At 35.4% G+C, this 25,116-nt stretch overlaps 2 protein-coding genes across 2 annotated transcripts in view; one reads left to right on the top strand and one right to left on the bottom strand.

Moving 5' to 3' along the window:
• CENPP (centromere protein P) overlaps positions 1 to 25,116 on the bottom strand; it is a 114,901-nt gene that overhangs the window by 25,551 nt on the left and 64,234 nt on the right. The window lies entirely within an intron of this gene.
• On the top strand, positions 1,078 to 13,030 carry ECM2 (extracellular matrix protein 2). The gene is made up of 9 exons (XM_010212284.2): positions 1,078 to 1,354; positions 5,832 to 6,020; positions 6,652 to 7,221; positions 7,491 to 7,606; positions 8,324 to 8,459; positions 8,966 to 9,123; positions 9,880 to 10,019; positions 11,653 to 11,979; positions 12,781 to 13,030. Exons 1-9 carry the CDS (start codon positions 1,078 to 1,080, stop codon positions 12,989 to 12,991), a joined length of 2,124 nt encoding a protein of 707 aa, XP_010210586.2. The 3' UTR covers positions 12,992 to 13,030.

Raw genomic sequence — 25,116 nt, 5'->3', positions numbered from 1 at the left:
AAGGATACGAGTATCCTCGGTCCTTGCAGTTCCAATTAAACGGGCTGCAAGACAAAAGCGATTCAAATGCCTGTTAGCTTCTTTCTGAAATAACTGTGACCAGCTCTGAGTGACTTGGGCCATGCCCAGCCTGGCTGCGCCTGGCACAGCAGGCTGGAGGTGCTGGGCATCCTCCTCACCCCCGCTGCCCTGGTGTCGAATGCCACCTATCGGCGACAGGGAAGGTCATCTTCCTCTCTGAAGCTCAAGATTATATAGCAATTTTGAATCTCTTAGCAAACCAATGCAGAACATAACCTGTTACAGATTACGTACTCTTAAAAACCTCCCCTGGAAACATGCACGTGGTGTATCAGAAATAGTGCTGCTGCAATCAAGCCTCCCAACAGAACCAGAAGATTCTATGAAATGTGTGTGGATGGCTCCTCCGGGAGCAAAGCAACATCTCTTTTCATCTCCAGTGAAAAATGTCTTGCACAGAAATGATAAAAGAAGAGGTTTGGGGGCAGAACATCTGGAAATGAATTGCCCGGTTTTCCAAGACTTTGCCATTTCCATGTTCAGCAGTCACAACAACCTGGAAGATGCATTAGGGATCAGAAAAAGAAAGCAGCCTGACAGCTCCCTGGAACTCCCTTGCCAGAAGCAACCCTGATTACTCAGCTGCAATTACCTAGCGGTTCAGCCACCCTACCTGTCTGAACGCAGCGCCAGCTCATCTCTCTTTAGATGCACTGCCATTAGGACTGAAAAACAAAACTCCTAAATTCAATTGGACTCATTCAGTGGCCAGCCAATAAAATATCCTTCCATTCAGAGGTATATTTGCATTTGGCTATCAGGTGAAAAGATCCACGAAACAAGATTTTTTTTTTTCTAAGACAACTCATTTAACTGATCTATTTTGAACTAGTCTTAAGCAAGTTCAAGTTTCCAAACAGCAACATATAGTGATATATTGGCTCAGTTGCTTTAGCAAATGTACCATATATGACTGCCATGATACAAGGAGCTCTCTAGGTATCTAATTTCCTCCTCTTTACCTCTTCCAGGACACTTTCTGAGAGACAAGCCAGGATGCAGGCTACGTCTTCCCTCTGTTATTTCCTCCTTGCCTCTCTGTGTATTGATTTTCTTCACGATGGGGCCAGCGCGGCCGTCAGGAGGCAGAGGAGGAGGATGCGCTCCGGGGGCGGCAGACACAGGTCTGCCAGGCAGCCGAGGACGAGGCTGCCGGCGCGCGGCCCTGCCGTGCCCAGCGTACCTCTCATTAACATCGACGACGGAGTTATGGGAGTATTTGACTCTCTCATAGGTTTGGCTGGACAAGAATCTAGTTACAGTGTCTTACCAGGTGAGAAGAACCCTCTTATCCTGCTAGTAACTCCTTATGCAATTTTTCAAATGGCAAAAAGCTTAATTTTAGCCCTACTTGCAATAGATACTAGAATAAGACTCCATTATGTTTTTACTCTACTAATTTTTGTTGCTTTTTATACTGATCAGTGTAAAAAACATTTTTAAAGTCCATATTTAAATATTACAGAGAATTCCATCTTTCCATTCAACTATATTCTTCAAATTTTCCAATGATCATTCTATTATAACTAATAAAAATTTTGCTGGGGTAGTATTTTCACATTTTCAAATGTCTAGCCAGTTTGAAGGCCTATTTTAAGAATTGTTTCTCAGTATTGTCTCGTAGGTCAACTAGTAGCATTTCACTGAAACTCTAACATCAATAAATCAGTAACATTCAATTGCTAAATTCCTGTCATATTTTTAAACACAACATAGGAACTATATTGAATAATAATTTGGAGATTTTTTTAAAAAAATAAATCAGTGTCACATGGTAGACACATGGTAGTAGCTACAATGTGAAACTTGCATTAAAAGCAAGACCCTTTCCTTAACATATGCTAGCAATGGAAAAACTAAGCTAACAGAAGCACGTTTTGTTGTTGTTGTTTGTAGATTCACACATTTATCACAGGGTCACTCTATTTTCCACCTATTTAAGAACTTGGAGTTGTTTAAAGAGGCTCAACAACACCATCTATGTAAAACTTGTCTATGCAGAGGTCTAGAGATTTTTACACCACTGTATTAAATTTTGTTTTGTTCTTTACAAAATGCAGAGGGAGAGGATTTGGTGTCATAGGAAACAAATAAAGAATATACATACTGATTATCACATACTGATCTTTACTGAAACCCGCCAGAATAATCGTAACAGGACTCTACAGTTTTCTCAAAGAATGCCAGACTAGAAAACGACTAACAGTGATTGTTGTTAAGGGTCTTTCTGGTTCTTAGAGCAATAAGGAAAAAAAGAGCTTCTGTCCTAGGACTCTTATGGTTTTGGTTCAGCTTTGCAAGTGGGAAATGAGGACTCAAGTAAGATTTTAAGACTCACAAGGTTATATAAAGCTGGCATCCATCCTTTATACAAGAAATTCTGAATATTATTCTCAATATTTTGGAATTTCAAAAACAGTAACCACTTGAAAAAACACTGATATATTGTAACACTTCAATTCTTTACATGCAAAAAAGTTAAAAGATCAAAGATATATTGGGATGTCATGAAAGACCAATACAAGGTTGTGTCCACTCTAGAGATAATAGATGTTACAATGTGGATGCTTTCATTCCAGTACTGCAAATATTACACATTAAATAAAAATATCATATGCAATTTTATGAATGTTATGAACAAACTAGAAAAGCATTACTCCTTTTCTACATGTTATAACAACTGTATTTTTGTAAGCAATAGCTTGGCTTTCTTGTGGGAATTATAGATATAATTCCCTAGGTGAATGGGTCTCAACTGGCAAAACAAAAGTTAGTCACATTTTCTTAATAATTACTGTTTGTTTAAAGTCCTTATTTTCAGAAAGGAAGAACCAATTCAAATCAAGTATTTTTTAGTTACTGGTCTAAGTGGGTAAACTAGAAGAAACTCTTGACTATAGCATTTCTAGCATGTAATACAATAGTCTCTTGTAACATTGCTGATGTTAAGCCTTTCATTTAAAAATAATTTCTATATTAAACAGAGGAAAATACCACACAAATAGCATACACTTTATGTAAGATATTCCAGCCTCTCTGTCAGACACCATCAGTCATGCTGAAATAATGCATGGTTCCCTCCCTCCCAATTTGTTTCTTTCTATTTGGACTTGCATCCAAAAGTTGAGCTAAAACCACTGAACTCATTTTATTTGGAACCTAATGCTAGATTTACACCATATTTCCAAAGGTTAAAAGTCCTAGGCTCATCTGCCAAAGACTTTGACCACAAGGTATTTTTCAGTCTAGCTCTTAAAGTTCAAAATTTTTGTAAGTTAATGTCAGATTTGGAAAAACAGAACCTATTAAATAATTGACCACTATTATTAATCTCTCTCCTTGAGCACACACAAATAGCCATGTCCTGTCTCTTAAGTCATGTACACAGCAAGGAATACAATTTGCTACAGAAGTTTACAGAGGTCAAGTCCTGATAACCCACATCTTTATCATTCTTATCCATGATTTGCACCAAATTACATATAGTCTAGTAGCTAACTCAAAATAAAGAATTTGAGGAAAGCACAGAGACATTTCTATTTCAAGTTAAATATATTCCTCCTCTTGACATTTTATTGCTTAACATGAGAAAATGTATTTTTCCCCCTTTTGGAGATTATTTAAAAACACATATATAGCAACTGCTTGGCAAGCACATAAAAAACAAAGCCAGGATAGTAATGCATGTCCAGCAAACAGCTGGATTATAGATACCTAGAAAGAGTGAAAAGACTCTCATAGTCAAACAGCTCATCTCCTCCTATTGAAAATATAATCTGAGTGGTTTAGAGCAGAAACTTATGCTGCTGAAATCCTACATATCATGGACTAATTTGTCTTTGAAAAAAACAATAAATGTAACTATTCAAAAAAAAACTTACCTTGCCATCTTAACAGTAAATTTAAAGAGCAACTTTTAAACTTCAAGTAACATACAGGAGCATCCAGACAGGATGATTCTGATTCTACTCTAGGAAACAAGCTCATGTCAAAAGGTTTTTAAGTGGAAAGGCAAATGAATACCCTCACTATGAAGGTAAAAGTAGGACACAAGATTTTGAATTAAAAATATTAATTTCACAGACATTTCAAACTGCTATTCGGTGCAAATCATTTACAGCAGTCTTGTCAGGATATTTAGAGGATACCCTGTGTAAGTACTTCTACTTAAAAGCAAGCTCAGACAGTGGATGCGAAAGCTAACTGTGCACACAGTCCTTCCAAAGACAATGCCTCTATCTGAAAGGAAGGCCTCTTTGTAAATTCAGTTGAGACAAAATCTTTCCCATAGTATTAGACAATCTTTATACTGGTGGAGGAGAAACTCAAATTCTTCCTAGGAAAAGAAGAAAATCTCTGTTTATACCGAAGAAGGTAAAAAGTAACTTAAAAGTTGGGTTCTTCAGCTTGAAGCAAACACCGCATTCTTACACTACTTAGGAAGAAAAAAGGCACATGAGTAGGGATTACTGATTCTTGCTAGACTCAGGGATATGCTCAAAAAACAGGAAAAAATATGCACCAGATAAAGAATCTCACCCTTGGCTTTCCCCCTCTCCAAGGAGAAAAAAAAAAAAAAAGAAAAGAAAAGAAAAGGAAAAAAAAAAAAAGGTGTCAGGCTAGATTGCACCATTTACTCTGGATTGAGGAGGAAAGCTGCTTTGGGAAACATTTGCTGAGGTTGACTCTGCCACTGGAAGGAAAGAGGAACTTGGAATAGTTTTCTCCTCAAGTCTTCATGCTAGCCAAACAATTTGCCTGCTGAAAATCTCAGCATAACTTACAACATAAATCTCTTCTACATTTCTTTCATTTCAGCTGGTGCCCTGAGGAAATCTCAAAACATTTAGTCATATAAAGAACCTTTGGAGACAAAGTAGCTTTTAACACCAGCAAGTTGCACAAGCTTATTCTTTTCAAAGCAGAGTTCTTGTGTTTTTCTCTCTTTTTTTTTTTTTTCTCTCCATGTAAAAAGCTTTATCAGAAAAGGGAGATATTTTGGATTCCTATCAACCACTTCAGAACAGACTTTACTTAGATTAAGCCTAAGAAGAATCATCACTGACTGAGTATTAACAGATCCCACTCCCACAAAGCCTTAACAAAACTTGCTGATTTAGTGTGCAAGATATTAGAAAAGGTGTCATTTTTGCATAGACAAAAAGCAGAAGGGAGAAAAAAAAATGATTCTTGAGTTCTGTATGATTCATTTTAGCCTAATTTGAAAGAAGAAGAATTTCGCTTCTTTCTTGAAGTTATCTATATCAGCTTTTGTTGAGCTCTGACATCTGTTTGCCATATCTAAGCACGGATATGAACAGAGGAGCTGCCCTGTAGGAAACGCTCCAAAACTATCTAAATTTAGTTTTCCCAGTTATGAAAAATTCAGAATTTGAAAAACTCAAGAGTCTTTTTTCATGAAATAAGGCAAACAACAGTCTTCAGCAGTTTGGTAGGGAGAGAGGTGCAAGTAAACTATTTTGACAACTGCCCAAGACAGATGGAGCAACTGAATTTGCACTCAGTTTTTGTTATGACATTGTAGTGGGGTAACAGCTACACAGACATTAATTCTGTGCTTCCCCCTTGATCAACTTCATAGCTGAAAGGCCGAGAATCAAACGGAGAACAGGCTATATTTTCAAAGCAAGAACACAAGAGTTATGCTTCCTTCTCAAAGGTCTAATAAACACCACGACTTTATTTTGGCTTAAGCTGTGTAAATCTAATTTGCAATTTCTTTTTCTCAGGAAAGCAGGGGCACTGCACAGCTAATGGGATGATCATGTATGATAAAGCTGTGTGGTCCCCCAAGCCCTGCATCACTTGCCTCTGTTCCAAAGGACAAGTGCTGTGTGATACCACCATGTGCCACCCTCTGCAGTGCCGCACCACGGTTATACCCGAAGGAGAATGCTGCCCAGTTTGCTCTGATACTGGTACAGTAGGCTGTAATATTTTTACTATTTTAAAAACTGCCTCACACAGAACCTTATGTAAAAGCTGCAGTTAAGTAATATTAAGGATTACAAGGTAGACACTACCCCTGTATAGGGAATACAAGTCCTGAATTAGGATATAAGAGCAATTAGATGTACTTGTTCTTCAAAATCTCAGCAAAAGTTGCCTTCAGTTTTTCCTTTCTTTTTCTTCTTTGGAGCTCTTCATTAACATGGAAAGCATGTTAATGCATTAATTAATGTATATATAATGCATACAGTGTATATAATATATATATAATGCATATAATAATAATGCAAATAATTAATGCATTAGTTAAACCAATGCATTAGTTTAAAAAGGAAGATCAGTGAAGACTATATTCAATTTTTTTTTCTGGAGTTGCAGTGAATCCTGGCTACATAGTTGGCTCAGTCTTTCAAAGCCTGAATTTTCTACTGAGCTTTTCTACTGAGATCGTTCTTTTGTTCTTTCAAATCATATTCTAAGGGGAATAGTCTTCTATAGTTACAGAATTTTACTCTATATATGAATAATGTTTATTGAAACTAAGTTCCGGTTCAAATCCTCTTATCAGAATTTTTTTCTTTTTCTCGTTATCCTGGTCAGCTTCTTCCTTGGATTCAAGTATTATTTCAATGGATGACCTAAGTGAGCTGTCTGGTGATTCTCCTGAACCAAATGACCTTGGCGAAGCAGTTATACGGTCATCAGTCCACACCCAAGGTGGAAAGGATGAAGTGATTAGAACAGGAGGGGTAGAGATTAAAGAGATTCTTAAAATGGATGAAAAGAAAAGAAAAAGGAAAGGCAAAAAGAATCGACAAAAGTCTTATCACAATAAAGAGAAGCTTATCAGAGAAAACCATGAAGAAAGGTCATCATATGAAGAACAACTACAAAAAGAAGATACAAATAAATTGGATAAAGAAAGAATAAGAGAGAGAGTTATAGAACACGAAATGCATCACGAAAGCAATGAAGATGACCACACTGTACATGTGCTAAGAGGTAACAACTTCAGAGTGCCATCTCATTTCCCAATTCCTCTTCCTCCCATAGAAACACCTTTGCCAGCTGGATGTTCCACCTTGGACACTGCAGTAAGCTGTATTAATGCTAAACTTACACAAATACCACCAATTTCAGATCCAGATCTGACAAGCCTGGACCTTACAGGTAAGTAAACATTACATTATTTTTTGTTCATCAATTATTACTACCCCTTCTCAAATCCAGCCAAAATTAGCATTACAGACAGCATAGTTTCTTATCATAAAAATGTGTTAGAACGAATTTTACAGCTAAGACTGAAAGACAACAAATATGACTGTATACAGTTACGATTTATAATACAACTATCCATATATTTTTCATGTACAATACTACACAACTCAGATACATACCATAAACTATAATTCAAACTATTGTCCTGAATTCTGTCCTAGGAAACAGTATCACTACCATCCCAGATGAAGCATTCAATGGCATACCTAATCTGGAATGGATTGATCTGAGCAAGAATAATCTTAGCTCTTCTGGCATAAGTCCACAAGCATTCAAAGTAAGAAAGTTTTTTTTCTACTATCCTATGATTATTTCTTGCTTGAAGTGAGAGTTTGTCCACAACTGTGAGGCAGATTTTCAGTCACTGGATCTAAAACAGTTTGCATCTGCTATGAGTAACCCCTAGAGGCACATGAATAACATTCACTAAGCATTAACTGCCAAATAATTACATGTGAAAAACAATTTTGTGTTGATACATTATCAGTTGCAGTGCAGCAACATTAGAATAATTTAATATTCCATTAACAACATCCTGGATACTGATGCCCAGGAGTTATTCTCCTTGCCACTACAAATTCTGGAAGCTTACACCTTTGTTATCCAGAAAGGATCTCTAGCCACAGGTGGCTGACATACACCACCCCAAGTTAGGAGAAGAAATATAGATGCTTATGATCAGAACTGCTGTAGGATGGCCAACCTGAAAAGTAGATGTTCTCAGTCAAGCTCTTTAGAAGAAACGTTACATCAAACACACATTAGCATGACTGGCACATTTATTAACAGCTACCATAAGGAAAACAAAAATGGACTGATAAGCAAAAAGCATTTTCTTATTCAAAACACACAACACGACTACACTGCTGCCAAAAATGCAACAACCTCAAAATGAGTATGCTTAATAAATCAGCAACAAGGACTACACTATACTTGTAACTATGTATTTTACACCCTGATAATCTGATTTCTCCCCTTCCCCATTACAATTAAGATCCTGAAAAAGCTAAAACGCTTGTATTTGGATGGAAACATGCTGGTACATATTCCCTCTGAATTACCATCAACTTTGGAAGAAATAAAAATTAATGACAACCGCCTACATGCCATTGATGAAGACACCTTACAAGGTATTTAAGAAATTAATGCTGGTCACATCAAAAGATTAAAATTAATTTGAAATTATCTACTTGATAATAATTGCTTTAAGGACAGTGAAACTACAGGGATTTTGGGAAGGGCAGGAAGATGCAAGTCCAAAGGCAAAAGACCATACTCAGAAATGACTAAAGACCAGTGTAGACCACGGTGCACCCACATGATTCCAAACGTCTCCAGTCCTCAACCATTAAGCAATAAGGCCTGAAGGGCAGCACTGTCCACAAGTCTTAGAGCTGCCTTCTTTCCTGTTCTGAACAGTAGGGAAGAGTATAAAGAACAACCATCTGTAAAGCTCTCAAATTCCGCTAATTACTAATATGACTATGGCATTATAATTTAAAATCTGTTTAGAAAAACATTTTAATTGCTGTGAAGAGAATTAAGTAAAGTTAAAATGGTTTAAATTTTAAATGCGATGTTTTAATAAGGTAAGAGACAGAATTAACTAATTGATCTTCCAACTTTTTCTCCTCAGATTTAAAGAACTTGGTCACCTTGGAATTAGAAGGAAATAAACTTAGTGAAGCAAACGTCAGTCCTTGGGCCTTCTTTCCTTTGAAAAGTCTCTCTTATTTACGACTGGGGAGAAATAAATTTAGAATTATCCCACAAGGCCTTCCCACTTCTATTCAGGTAAAAAAAGAAAATAAAAAGGCAAATAAAAGAAAAAAAGGAACAAGCTATATTTCAGACATTTCTTTTACTTTTTTTTTTAAACTAATTATTAATACTAAATTATTACTTCTAGAAATTTACTTACATAGAAACTACATCCTCAAAGATGTCTTCTAAGTCTGAATTTCTCTAGCACACTTACAAAATAGTGTAACCTGCAAGGAAATCTAACAAAGCTTTGCCACTGTGCAGTTGATCATCATTCACCTTGCACACCAGACAGAGACAGGTCTTAGTGCAAGGGCTTGCTCCACTTTGGGTTACTTTACAGGTCAGCAGCATATTCAGAGCTCTAGAAAACAGGACACATGAGGAAAGGCTAAAGGAACTAAGATTTTTCTCGTCTGGGGGGGAGAGAATTAAAAGGAAATATTGTCAACAACTTCAAATATGCAAAAAGTTTAAAGAAAATTGCAAAGAGATATATATTAATTCCTATATTGATTGGCTAAACAACTGACTTCTAGAAATATGTTAAATTAATTAATTAATAATTAAAATTAACCCTGTTTTGCAAACTGGAGGAGGAAGAGGACTTTTTGAAGATGCATGTCACTAATACCTATTCTTACAGCAAACTAAAAATTAATTTACAATAATACTATTAAGGTTGTTTATTTCCCCCCCCCCCCCGACCACTGACTTAGATAAGATTTCTGTTTTCAGCCACTTTTATCTATTTCACATCTCACTTCCATTTCTTTGCCCTTGTAGGAGTTATACCTCGAAAATAATCAAATTGAAGAAGTATCAGAGATTTGCTTTAACCATACAAGAAACATAAATGTCATTGTGCTAAAGCATAACAAATTAGAAGAAAATAGAATAGCACCTTTGGCTTGGATAAACCAAGAGTAAGTATAAATCATTAAAGACATGATTATTTCTTCTCTATTATTGATAGGGAAGTTAATGAAACAAATTTCATTTGTACCTTATTAAAAATAATTCATAATTTAATAAAACTCTTCAATAAAATAATACATTTTATAACATGGTCAATTTAGTAGTGTGTTTATAGTAATGTACTTTAATATCAAATTTGCATTTTATTATCTTTAGCTTGAACAAAATCTTGGACATCTTTGATATCCTTGTTTCCCTTAACTAGTTTTCCCTCATATCTTTGCTTAGGTTACGTAATCCAGAAAATATTTAAATTCATCTTAAAACAATGTTACAGCTCAAATCCATGCCACATTCAAGACTAAGTACCTCTTCTTACCAATCAAAATGAACATTAGTTATTGATAATATTCCACACAATTAACCGAAGTTTTGTATTAATATATTAACTCACAGATCATTTTAAATTAATTGAATATTTTTCCAGCCATATTTCTCATTAAATTAGTAATTGCATAAGTTAATGAGGTGAAAGAAGAGTGTGCAGCCCAAGTAAGAACAGAATACATGCGGTGCAGGCAATGAAAATGGAAGGAGAAATAGGCTACACGTTTTCAATTCTTCCCCTCCCAGCACCAACCCAGGCTGACCGCAGGAACGCGGATCTGTAACAGAGCTGCCCAAGGTGCTTTCAGCACTTGTCTCCTCTGCCAATTGTTCGTTTGAAGCTTTAGAAACAGTGCTGATGACACAGGATAAATTAAATAGTTTGACAGATAGTTTACACTCTGATTCTGTTACGTGCAACACAATATGTACAAAAAAGGTTTCTTGGGTTGCATAAGCTTATTAGCTGAACACATAATCTTCAACAGTCTGAAATTTAGAAGTGAGTCATGCTGCAGAAACAACAGGAATCTCTGAACCGAGGTTACAAGTAATTCTAACTAAACTAAGAGAACAATCCAAAATCAGTCTTGTATACAAAACCAATTCTCTAAAATTTCAATATTTAAAGCATATGCAACACTCAGGTAACTTGCTAAACTTGCCAGGGTACCTTGCCATAGCCTGGCAGGCTGCAGGACAGTTGCAGTCCTCTCCATTTCCCAATATGGAGACGATGAGAACTGAAAATCACCGCATGGTTACTAATGGCTTCTCTCATCTCTGGAAGCCAAGTGCAGAGATGTCATTCGCAAGAACAATTCAGTTTAAAATAGGCTTTAGAAAAAAAAAATAACTATTCATGTCAACAGGATAGACAATTAAGTCCCAAGTTTAGTATATGTTTTCCAGTATATCTATTATAATTCGGCAGTGCTTATCAATCATAGATTAGTCCTTTAGGTTTCCACTTTATTCAAGCCAGTCTCTCTACTCATATGAGTAAATTTCTCACCTTCCATGGAAAATATGGTGCTTAGTTGGCAATTAATTACTTCATTTCTTTCTGTTGTCAGCCTAGTTATGTCCGTCGACATTCCATAAAATGTGCTCTCTTCCATGAACAGAAAAAATATTCCTTTGCAAAATTACTTTAATTGTAAGCACCCTCAGTGTTATTTTGTACAGAACATAACATTAACAATGTAGTATATGATATTGTTTTCATTCCATTTTTTTTCTCCATTAACACAGGAACTTGGAGTCAATAGATCTCTCTTATAATAAGTTATATCACGTTCCCTCCTATCTACCAAAATCTTTACTGCACCTGGTACTCGTAGGAAATCAGATTGAAAGAATTCCAGGATATGTCTTTGGTCATATGAAGCCAGGGCTGGAATATCTCTACCTATCCTTTAACAAACTTACCGATGATGGACTAGATCCCGTATCATTTTTTGGAGCATACCGCTCTCTGAGAGAGTTGTTTTTGGATCATAACGAATTAAAGTCTGTGCCATTTGGAATTGCAGAAATGAAAAAATTACATTTTCTAAGACTGAACAACAACAAAATAAGGTAATTATAAGCTCTTTGTTAAAATGATGGCAGTAAAATTAATGTAATAAAAGATATGCTTTAAGAACTACTTTCCTTTCAGCAGAGAAACTAATAGCGAGTTTTCTACTATTCTTTTCTGAGAGTTACATAACTGGCGAAAAGGGAAGCATGCTTTCACCTCTCTTGTCCTTCCTGAAAATGCACACAAAGGTCCTGAGCACCAGCTCTCTCCAGAAAATGAATCTGTAATACAGCTTGGGCTACATATCCATTGGTAGCTAAATACGATAGTCCCGGCAAAGCGCTAGATTTTCCTGCTCTTATATTAAAGACCAAATTGGTTGCAAAACACTTAATAGAGTCTTCAGCTGCTCATGGCCACTGCAAAAGCCTTTCCAGAACATTTAGTCAGCCAGGAATCAATTGAGACAATCATACTTTAGCATCATGCGTTTCATCACCGTTACAAAGACAGAGAGGCACACGGTGACCAAATCATGCCAGAACTGTTAAGTTAGGCACCATCCCTGATTCGTACAGTTTACAGAGCAAAGGAGTCAGGAACAATTGATCTTATTAAGTATGCTTTATAGAAGAATTTTCATTCAACACTGGTCAGTATTTTCCTCAGAAAAACTAAATATGTGAGAAAACAATGCAAGAAGAGGCATTAAAAAAGAGTAACATATACGTCTTCAAAAACATATTACTTAGAAAAATAAATTTGCTTTTGTCCTAATAAAAAGCATCTGTGAATAAACTGTGAAGTCATGAGTTATCGTGAGTAATTAAAATAACTTTCCTCCTACAATACCACAGGACAGTCCCTCCAGAACGTATCTGCAGGACTCATGCCACTCATGATGATGATGATGACGACAACAGTGAAGAGGAGGAAGATCGAGACTCACGTTTGGAACACCTTCATCTTGAAAACAACTATATCAAGACAAGACAGCTATCACCACATGCCTTTTCATGCATAAGATCTTATTGCAGTGTTGTTCTCAAACCACAGAAGAGCAAATAAGCATCAAATTTTGCATTGCAAGCCCTATCTCTAAAAAAAAAAGAATATTATTTATTCCCTGTTACTAACAGCTCTTATTTCTGATTTAAACTGTTCTTACCATTATAAATAAGAGAGCAAATTATTTAACAAAGGCAGGACTGTATTTTCTATACAGTTTCATTCTATAAGCATTAAACATAAAAATATACGCTCAAGACTATCTCATAAATACAATGCATCAAACTGTGCTGCCAGTTAAATCTTTACAAGATTGGACTTGAGAAAGAATTTAAGTGAACACTTAACTTGGTCCTGCATACTTCGATTTTCTGAATTTAGAACCCTTCAAAATGATACATATAAAAGACTTCAAACTGTGTAGGCTCTGATATGGCAACAATCAAATGTCTTAAGAAATGGATAGTACTGGAGAAACCTTCCTACCAAAAATATTGCAGTGATAGATTCTCTTCCAATGAAAATTTTAAGGAAAAAATGGTTAAAAATGCATCCAGACAGAAGTTAATTCCCCTAGCTCTTCAGATCTTGTGCTGAAACACTAGAATTTTTCAGTCAGCTCTCAAAACTAGCCAACCAAACTATATTTGAAATAGTTTTGACAGAAAGCAGTAAACTGACCCCATTCCCTTGTACAATGGGTAGAAGGCTCCCATTTTTACACTGTATAAGGTAGCAACTGAATCACATTGCCTATTTTAATTCCCACTTACAGCTGTTAGTGGCTCATGGGAAAGTTTCTAGATATTCATAAATCACCACTGTAGAGGCTATATTGAGTATCAGTCATACATTTGACTTTGATGGCTCAAACTGATCTCTGATTCCCTAAAACATAGTTCTATACTCTTAAGTAGTACTTTCTCAAAGGAGTAGGATGGTGGTAGGAGATAATTACAGATGACTGGCTAGTAATTTTTCAAGAAATTACTTTCCACATTTCCCTGAGTTATTCTGTGATGTTTAAAAGAAAGTTTGCTGTTTTCTCCAGTACTATAGGTACTGCCTAATCATTTCTTCTTTTGAATAGATGGGAACAAAGGCTGAAATGGCTCAACAGAGGGATTGATCTTTTAAGTGCTGTAATCAACTGCACACCATAAAAGCCTCTAAGAATGCATATCAACTACTGCACCGTAATTTTTTTGTCCTCACTCTAGAATTGAAGGTTTCATGATACGTTTTCCACACATCTCAATCTACTGCCAATAATGATGTCATATAATCAACAAAAACTCACTGTTCAGACAACATGTAACCAGCAAGGACCAAAAATTTTACTATAGTAGACAGCATATATGGATGCAACAGCTGAATTCTGTTTTCTCTGAAGCTAAATAATCAAAATTCCATTGCTCTATTGCAAAGTTCTCTCTTATTCAAATGGACTATTTTTTGCAAGGTACAAAAGTACTGCAGTCAGTCAAAACATAATGTACTTTTTGTAAGAAACAATCCTAAGATACATGGTCTTCTGTAAAAAGATTTATTTGGATATTTTGATTAAAATATGGTCATAAGCCTTATAGTAATGATTTTGTAAGCTTGGTAAAGAATTTACAAATTCAGCAGGCTGAGCAAAACTCAGCAGGCTGAGTTTATACATATAAAATTCTGTTTTGGATGGCTTGATTTCACTGTCTGTGCATTACCAACATTTGAATCCTTAGTCTTTGATTTTGGCTACTTTTGAATACTTTTTTGACAGAATAAGAAAAGCTAAGTTATTTAAAAGATGCATTTAGATTATTGCTAAATAACATCCGACTTACTTCTGCAGCACTGCTGAGCAGTGCTTTCAAAAACACAGCTGTACTAAGTATTTTGAATATACAGAGAGTTCCAAGGAAGGATTTCCAGGTAAACAAGCTTCTGTATTACTCCATTTTATGTATTCTTAAAATAAATTTAAGCAAAACACTGACTGTGTGGAACTCTCATTAATCAGCTGCTACTATTACTAATTCCGAAGATGAAAGTATGATGAAAACTATAAATTACAAGAACATGAAAAATGCTATACTGCTATCAGTTCGTTAAACAGAATAATATGCTTTCTTTTAAACAATTTTAGAAGAAAAAAGAAATTACAGTGCCATTGTCAACTCCTATTTTAGAGAGAACCCTCTGAAAACAAATAAGGAGATACTCCTATGTCCAATTCTTTTCATTCAGATTTTTTTTTCCACATTTGATATTACAAGAGCTATGACAAAATTGCCACTGGACATGGATGTGGGAAGTAAAGATATCCCCTCATGCCAAAACTGTAAGTCACTCAGTTTTGCCTGAAAAAAGAACATTTGAGGGGTCATTATGGGCCGTAAATTAATCTAAAACAACAAGGTAAATTTCACTCATTATCTTTTTTTTAAACTCTACAATGATTTGGTTGCTCTATTATGGAAAGACATCAATATACTTTTAACACATCTTTTAACAATGAACTTCAAACATGTCCAAGTGACAACTTTTTGAAACTGCTATATCATGGCAACAAAACAAACAGTTGGTCCCTTCTGCTGTACAGTCATACAAATGTTAACTTGTTGAAACTCTCATGGGAAAACATGAAGTACTGTGTTCATGTCCTCATGTATAAAACTTCCAGAGAAAACAAGATTATAACTAGTAAAGTATTAGTAATATGAGAAAATATTACCAGACCATTTTACACTATAAACATGATGACTTTCTTCAGAAAGCCGGCAGAATGTAAACTTGTAAGAGCTTCACAAGAGCTAGTGTTCTGGAAATTGGAAACTTCCCAAGCTAACTCATGAAAATCACTACTTATTTGGAGATTTAGATACCTAACAATGCTGGTAGCTGCCTATATATCTCATATCCTCTTCAGATACATGGACTGAAACAACCAACCGCAGGTCAATTCTATTTAAAATGTAGAATGCAACAATAAACTTCCAGTATTAACACTTTATATATATATATAAAAACACATATTCGTATAGCCACTCATTGCCCAAATTATTTATCCAGTTTCGGAAAATACAAATTCATTTCAAAACACTACTCCAAGGGATTCAGAACCATACTGTGACCTTCTGGTAGAATGTCTTACCCTCAGAGATAAAGACTACTTTGGAGAGAGTGCAGAGCTTTAAAGAGGACTACTTTTCGAGCGGTTGTGTAGGAAGCATTTAAAGTTCCAGTCAGAACACAGCAATCAAACATGTTCCCTAGCCTTATCGGGAGTAAAAGCTGCACAGCAGTAGTTCTTGAAAAGCAACAAGTATCTATCCAAAATGGCTAATTAATCATAAGGTGGACTCATTTGAAAGACATACATTACTTTTTTCTGAGGAACAAAAGAAATCACTGCTGTTATTCCTTATTTAGTAACATTACCCTTCTATTACAGCTAGTTACCATTAAATGCAAAAAAAATCTATTTCAAGGGGAAAGGCTTTGATTTTATTTCTTTTGGCAGACTGTAAACCATTTTAAATGGGGAAAAAACAGCAGATGTGGAATAAGAGATCTGGTTTAATGATGTCAACAACTTCTGTACAGTTGCAAAGCCCAAATATTGTGGAAAAATGTTGGAACACATTTTCCGTCTAAAAGTAAGGAAGACGTCAATTACAAAACTCTAAAATGTATTAAACAGATCTTCTTTTCCACATAAAGAAATCTGGAATAATCGTTTGATCAAAATGCATTTAGCTTTTTAGTTTTCTAATAAACTAACATTTTTTCAAAAAGTTTTATATTAATGTAGGCATCGAACAGCATATTCAAACGCTATGAAGAGTTATTTTAACAATACTATTACAAGTACTACGCTGAGAATCAATGAAATAGATGCATCTGATGTTGCTAACATCCAAGGGCTATTACGCATTTAAAGATCCTTGCTTGAAGACACTTTGTTCCACAGCAAAACACCATAAGGATAAATCCATAAAGACCTAGCACTGTTTTCTCCTTTCTCTTTTCCAGCTCAATAAACGGAGAATATCAAACAGAACATTTCAAAAACATTTCCCATATGTAGGATACAAGCTGACCAAGTTGTAACAGTTGTTACATCACTTTATTACCTTTGGGAAACACTCAGATACTGTTATGCACACCTAGAAGAATTTACATAGGTGAGTACATTACAGAAAACATATCTGAAGAATTTACATAGGTGAGTACATTACAGAAAACATATCTGGTTAAGCCAACAATTCATGACAAATTATTATCTATTTCTGATGCTGAAATACAGCAGATAGTAAAGCAAAACTAGACCAACAGACCAGTTAGCATTATGGTATTAGCTTTTTCAAGCAATAAATATATTTTTAACTTAAAACTTAAAATAAAAGTGTATTGCTTTGATTAGGAACAGCAGAAGAAAATCTAACTGTCTCAGAGTAAATCTCAGAAAGAAATGAAATACAGTCGTCTTAAAATCACAGTTTAATTTGTTTTAAGGCAACTAAAAAAGCAACATCATGAACTGCAATACCCTTTTCTGGGGAGTTATTTTTGGTCCTTGTGAGAGGGACTGGAATAGATGAACTCTGATCTGATCCAGTGCAGCTGCTCTTACACTCTTATGTATTTTACAGATAGCCCGGCCTGCGTGCTGCTGCGCCCAGTTGTGCACATCACCATCACCAGCCTGTGAACACAGCTTACAGTTTCCCAATCTGCAGCCTGGTCAGTGCTGAGAAGTTTCTTCGCACAGGGGCCTCTTCTCAGCAGTCAAGTGTACCCTGAACATTCCCACCAATGAACTAGGCACCATGGGCCTGAGTTTGCCAGGATCCTGCAAGCTGTAACTGATGGGAGGGGAATCTCGCTTGACCAGGGAGGTGGGCTGGATCGCTGCTGGCTGCTTTACCTCTTGTCATTACGAATACAGACTTGCATGGTCCTCTGGGAAACACAGGCCCCCAGGGCACACATGAATCATTCTACTCCAGTCACTGCCTGAACCTAGAAGAAAAGTTTGACCCCTGTTTCCACAGATCTCTCTTTCATCAATACCCAGAGATGGGAATCCAAAAGACAAAATCCCTAAGCCCAGCTGGGCTGGTGACAAGAAGTAATTTTTACTTATTTTCATGTTGCTATCCTACCATCCCAGTGAGGTTTACCTAGCACAATTATTTCAAAGGTATATATTTGGAAATCGTAATTTTGACAGGGTTTTCCTGGCAAGTGTTGTTTTGTATCCCAGCTCCTCAGATTGCAGCAGCTTTTTCTTCACTACTGGAGATCAAAAATACACACCGGGTATCAGGATCGAGGCACTTGATTAGTTCCAACAACATTTATACCGGACTCAAAACACTAGAGGTGTTTGTGAGTTAAAAAGATTTAGCGATTCTGTTTTCTAAAAGGCGAAGATGCTAAAAGATGAGGATCAAACCCAAGCTTATGACTGTGCCAACCATAACTCCTATAAGAAGTGACTAAATATTCAAGAGCTGAATGAACTCCCCAAAGCAATACTCTTCCATGCTTTTTGAGACATCAGTAAATTGACTTTTTTATGGATTTATGAATCAAAGCAAATTCAAGCATTCACAGTCATGTTATTTAAAAGGTTCGTGTTAAAAAACTTTTACTTTTCTCTAAATGTCTTCTTTAGTCATCTGTTGTTATATAAGGAATTTCCCACAGCCACTGACTCCAGGATTACTGTGGTCTGGTGGAGTTTTCATTTAATTTGTGTTTAATTCTTTGTGCAAGATACAGAGGTCCACACAGTTGTTGAATGCAAATATTTACCTAATTCATAGCTTCTGATTCAGTTTATTTGTATTAACATGCGCTGAGTTATCAAGACCAGATAATAGGATACTTCATTTTCTACAAAGCTTCATTTTCTACTTTTAAGCAGTTCTGCTGAAGCCAGAAAAAGGAATTTCCATGTGTGTAGCATTATGAGTGCACATACAGCAAACCGCAGGTTTACATGCAGTATCACTAAAGAAGATCCATGTTTCTCTATGGGAACTCTTCGTGATACCAAGTCATAGGGGAAGATATATAAAAGCTGACTTATTTTTTCCACAAGACAACTGTTTTTCTCAAAGGAGTAATACTGAATGCAGCTGCGGAAATACCAGATATTCAACAACACTGTCAACCAAGAAAAAAATTTCTAAGCGAATTATCTAATAGTAGTTTAAAAAGATTAAAATGAGGAAAAAGGATTAACTTTTTTAACAGCAGTTTCTCAAAAATCCTTAAAGTTGACTGTGCCACTATATTTTATTCTTCACTTTCATGCTGTCTGTTCCTCAACACCTTCATAGTTAGAGGATGACTGTACTAAATATTTCATAGTTCATTTCCAATGTGTAATTATAACAATCCTCTTTTAAATTACTGTTCTTTGTGAAAAAACACATGGATACTTGCTTTTAATGGAAGATGATTCAGAATTGTCTTTACTCCCACTCTTCCAGAGAGAACAAATGTTTTCCAAGCTCAGCATACTTTGGCTCTCAAAACAAAGAGCCCAGGAAGCATGACATTTCCTCTTGCAATTAGACCAATTACTTTTTGCACATTTTCATGTTTTGTATAAGTTCAATCTAAAACATTTCCACTGCTAAACTACATGCATTTCCTTTTGTTTGTTTTGAACCTACAATAGGTCATTTGAGGCAACTTTTTTCTTTAATTGGAAAAGGCAAAACACTCAATTTCCTTCTTGATGATGTATATGACTGCGTAGATCCCTACTACCTATATGCTGCATTTATTTTTAAATCTTTCTTGACAATTTTAAAATCTTTCCTCCATACAGTGTCTGATAACACCAGCAATGAAGGGAACATTAGCTATCTCTCCATTTTAATTAAATTAAATTTCTTTCAAATGTTCTGAGCAAAGAACAGTCCATGGTTTTATGGGAAGAGATATATATTTTGTATGCTATTTATAAAACACTTGTTATTTAAATTATAACAGAAGAAGCATAAAACTACAGTATACAAATCATTTGCTGGCAAATTACCAAAGTTGTCTGTTTGCTTATTAACATAAACATACATAAACATACACTATTAGTACTTTAGTATTTAGTACTGTTGCAGGGAAAAAAATGGAAATTATCCTTTATTTAATCTCTGTGTTCAAGAACTAAATAATGGACTTCTGTTCTCAAATAGTTTTAGAAAAAAATACCACTTTCCACACATGCCACATACCACAAGTCAGTATGCAATTACAATATATGTTTTCTTTTGAATTACATATGTATTTCCATTAAGTGGTCAAAGTAACTTCCACTATCTAATGAAAAAGAAGAAATGTAAATGTAAATATAAAACTTTTCTGTGAATCAAGCACGTTAACGAAAAACATTCCTACATTCTCAACAAAATACCTTTAAAAATAGCATACTAAGATGCCTATCAGACAATTCTGAATTCTCTGGTAGTTGCAATATGGACTTGTAGCGTAGCTTAATAGGGTTTTTATTTTTTTCCCCTCATACTTTTGTTTTAATGTTTTCTGAAAAACTCTGCTCTACTGCCCACCACAGCACACCTCTGGGTGAGTCAAGGGCAAGGAAGACTGGTCTCATTCATTCCCAGGCTCAGAGAGCCACAGGCCTTTGCTGCTGTATCAAAGCAGCCAGGTTCGTTAGTCCACAGCAGATTCAACTTTTTCAGTCTCACATATTCACAGACGTAATAGGGCCAAGGTATCTTTGTTACTTACACTTAAGACATGAAACTTTTATTTTTTTAATATTTAAGATCAAGTAATACTACAGCTATGGAACCTCAACATGTTTCTTAAGTTTTTATTTCAACCATCCCACAGTAACAAACTCTGTATTTCAAAACTTAAAAAAATAAAGTTTAGCTGGAAACCTTCCTAGAAATATTTGGTACTTTTTCCACCGGTAAAACGGTAGTTACTCAAATTACCAAATAAAATTAAATTTTCTTTGTAGTGCGACTAACATACTTTTAGTATTTTATTTCTTTCAAGAATAAAAAGACACAGATGCTCTAATCAACAGAAATTTAAAAGAGCTAGTACTTTAAATGTTGTCTTTAAAGTTCACAGCAATATGAATCTAGCAAAAGGGTGTGTATGAGGAAACTATCCTTTATATACTGTTTGTTAATAAAAAAAAGAAACTGACAAAATCAGTGTGTCCTTATTTTGGAGGTGATCAAGTTTTATTGTTTAAAACTGTCTAACTTTGACAGAGCAAATATTTGAAATTCTATGAGGAAATGTGCCCAGTCCAGTTTGTATTCTGAAGCAGAAAATTTTCCTTTAGAAATTATCTGAATGATTCAGAAGTTTGGCACTGACCGCTGAGCTTTTTATTTTAACTACTGTTTGATTTTTCCATGAAAGAATGTCTGGTGTTTCCAAAGCCTGTATGACAGTTAAGGATCCATACTCCAAAAAAGACTCTCTTATATTACACAAACTTGTAAAGAAGATTAAAAGAAAGACCAAGAATCAACCTGCACAGAAAGCAAGCTTCATCAAGACCTCCACTCATCAAACAGGTTACTTTGCAGCCAGAGGTTTCCTCTTCCAGTGCACAGTTTTATAGGAACATCAAAGAGATCAGCATTAGGGTGGGAATAAGTCAGCTGGCAGCTCCTTAAATTGTCATTCCAGCATGCAATGGCTTGAATTAATCTATGGCCTAAGGTAGGACAGTGCTAACCTACTTACCCCTAAGGCAACACAAACTATCTGTCAGCATGAACCACTAAAACTGCAACAAGAAATCTTTCCATCAGTGGTTTTCAGCAGCATCTGAGAAATCTGACCATCAAATGGGTGCATGTACACGCACACTTGGCCTTACAGCTCTTCCTGTACGTGATCTTTTAATACGCAGTGTATGAACTTCCATCAGTTTTACATGTTGCTAATAAATGTGAGAAATGAAAGACTAAATGACTGCAAAATTAACAGTATATTTTGATGCAGTTTCTAAGACAGTCACCAAAAATACTCTAGAATGTTGGTGTTCATTAACCAGTAAATGATTACTTGTGCATTATCTTCAATAACCATGGTTGTTCTATGTATTTACACAGAAATACTGAAGAATCAAGATGCCCCGCGGAAGCTGAAGAATATTTTTTTCCTACAACCAACTTGTTTAAATGGAGTAGTTCAACTTGATAAAAGCCAGAACTTAACTGAAACCAAAACATACTACTGCGCTACCAACGGATTGGTTGTGAGCGTGAAAGGACTATGTCATGTTAATAAAATGTTATGAGCAGTCTCCAAGAGAGGTTTGTGCAGTTTATGTTAGATTCATCATTTTATGTAAACCACATTTATAAACACTGCTAGCCAATGTAAAAGTATTTATTTTGACTTGCAATAACAAATGTACCCAAGATAAACTTTAAAAAGTGAAAGCCACATATGGCAGCATATGCTTGCTTGCATAGGCACACATATTAAGAAATGCAAATACAGTCACCTTCAATGAAGAAATCAAAAGAGCATTTTACTTCACAGATGTGAACTGCTACTTCTAACACACCATACAATTTTTTTTTCCTTTACATACCTCACCCTAATGAAAGGCAGTACTCTGAAGCATTACATACTTGATGTATTCCTCTGCTTGGCTTCAGAAGCTAATTCATACAAATAAGCTAAATATTTTAGGGCAAGGTAGACTTCTATTTTCAACCAAATCCCTCATTGGGAGATACAGAAATCACTGCCTGATCTCCAATAATTTTTAGTTAGTTTAATTAAATTATTTATTAATTTAGTTGATTTTCTTTTTAAATTATATGATTTCTAGGAAAACATACAAACAGGTGCTTGCATGGAAAAGACCCTCACATTAGTGAGATCTCTATAGTAGTATCTCTCTCCAGCAGGATCTAAATTTCACAAATTAAATTATTATGGCAGAAGTGTTTTTATAACAGATTTTTAGAAAGAGAGATCACAGTTCATGAAACAGCAAAATGAAATGTGATGCCTGGGAATCATGTACTGTAAAAATATTATACTGTTGGGAACAATAACAAGGTTTCTTCTTACTTTAGCATTTCCACTTTTACAGTTACAAAAGTAGGTTTTATTTATTTTATTAAACAACTTCCTTTTTTGTGGTTCTGAAGATCCATTTTTTTTTTTAGGATTCATATGTGGAGCTTATGAAATATCAAAGAATTCAAAGGATGAATCATTGCTTGAAGTTGCAGAGCTAAATATCACCATTTGGAAACTAGAGCAAAAATGCATCCCTACCTAAAGATACCCTAAGAGGCAAGTTGAAGTGTTAATTTGTAATGTAGGAGGAAACGAAGAATTTGAATTTCATTAATTTAGATAGATGTGAATGAATGTGTCAGAATTTGCTACTTATGAATAGCTGAGAACAGTTACTCATTGTGCAAGACAAATGCTAAGAGTAAGATAAATTGTTCCTTTCATAGCTTCTTCAACCATATCACCTCAAATCAACTGTTTTATAACATAAGCAAGAGATCAGCATTTGACTCTACCCTCAAAAGGTAGCAGCCATATCCTTTAAAGAGCTGCTACATGTGCTACGTAAGAACACGCAAATCGAGAGGCAAGCTGAAGTGTTGAACTCTCTGCTCCTTACTTCATATATTGCAACTCGCATTCAGAGCTCCACGGCTGCCTACTGTGCTGGCTCGTGTAACGTCTTTGGGTCCAAAAGTTAAAGTATATTGGAAACAGTAAACTTGGAAAAGAATTTTGCAATAGTAGCTAGTTTTTAGTAAACTGGAAATATGTTCCAAGTGTATAAAAGAACATGCTCACATACTAGACTGGGAACAATTGGGTTATTTTAGTTTCTAGCACTGCCATTAACAGTCAATATCTAAAGCTCAGAACTTGGTAGTCAAGTGGCCAAAACAGGTGAAGTAATATTTACTATATTTCCACTTCAGTGGAAGCAATATTTACTATAATTCTATAGCATTGACACAATATATCATACAAAACAAATACATAAGCCATTACAAGAGCATGGTCACTTTTTACCCTCTATTACTACTGAAAAACTTTGCATGTCAACATGGAGGTGTAGCACAGATCTGATAAACCTGATATACACAAGAATGTGTTTCTATCACCAGAGTCAGCTAAAAGTGGAAAAATAACAATAAACAATCTAGAATTGCTGAAAAAAAATAGGATCAGCTGAAATTGGTCCTGATTCAACACTCCACTACTGAAAGGAGAAGTGAAAAAGAGGAATCCAATACATTTTCCTCCCAAACCTCAGGCCCCTCTCTCTTCCCTTCAAGAGCCAAAAAGGCACTGGAGGTTTTTAAGTAGCAATTTAACACAAATTTGCTCAAGTAAATGCATCCAAACCAAGCCACTCAAAACACAGAGGGGTTTTGCTTAGGAAGGTTTGGTTTCTAAATGCAGGCAACAGAACGCAGATACATGTAACCTGAGATTTCAGAAAAGTTTAAGATCATCTCTCAGTTATTTTATGTGGGAATGTGACTGCTCATGAAACTGTAATTTCATCCTTTGGGAAAAAGTGATAGGGAGATTGTTTATCAGCATTCACCTATTCTACTAAAACTGGAACACACATGGAAGAACAAAGCAGTAGGTAACTTAAGTTTTATCTTGTTTAGTATAACGGCACCAAAGTTTTAATTTTTGCAACAGTATCTTTTCCTTCCTTAAGCAAAAAACAGTAGTCAACAAATATTCTACTTGAACTGTCGTTCTACAAGCGACACCAAATTACATGGAGATTAAAAAAAAAAAAATCCTTTTCTAGACAATTTTTTTCTATCAAGGCCACTTTCAACATGGAAAGGAGCCAACAGGTGAAGCCAAATGTGCATAGAGGTGGACAGATGGAATGTATTGTATTATTTAGACTACAAGTCTCCCATTTTAAGCATGCTCAACTAATCACATATTCTGAGGAATATATAAAAAAAGCAGTCTACTCAAGCAAGCAATGAATAGCTAAATTTCTATTGCATTGTCAGTACAAACAATGCAATTGGCTTGAATAGTGAGACTTTGTTTTAAGCTCACAGCTCCAATCTTTTATCATAGAACACTGTACATGTTATTTCTGAGAAATAAATCATCAATTTAAACAATCACAATGAATTAAATTAATATTT

This window comes from Tinamus guttatus, unplaced genomic scaffold (genome assembly GCF_059628265.1).
Source record: "Tinamus guttatus ecotype Peru unplaced genomic scaffold, ASM5962826v1 Tinamus_guttatus_pri_ptg000169l, whole genome shotgun sequence".
In the NCBI taxonomy this organism is placed as follows: domain Eukaryota; kingdom Metazoa; phylum Chordata; class Aves; order Tinamiformes; family Tinamidae; genus Tinamus; species Tinamus guttatus.
Note: the sequence above shows the minus strand (reverse complement) of the source record. Positions and strands in the feature narration are given on the sequence as shown.

Excerpts from the sequence above, each read along its gene's own strand:
- ECM2 (XM_010212284.2), top strand. The coding sequence starts at position 1,078 with ATGCAGGCTACGTCTTCCCTCTGTTATTTCCTCCTTGCCTCTCTGTGT. Across the intron at positions 7,222-7,490 it reads GACAAGCCTGGACCTTACAG|GAAACAGTATCACTACCATC; the intron begins GTAAGTAAACAT and ends ATTCTGTCCTAG. Across the intron at positions 7,607-8,323 it reads TAAGTCCACAAGCATTCAAA|ATCCTGAAAAAGCTAAAACG; the intron begins GTAAGAAAGTTT and ends ATTACAATTAAG.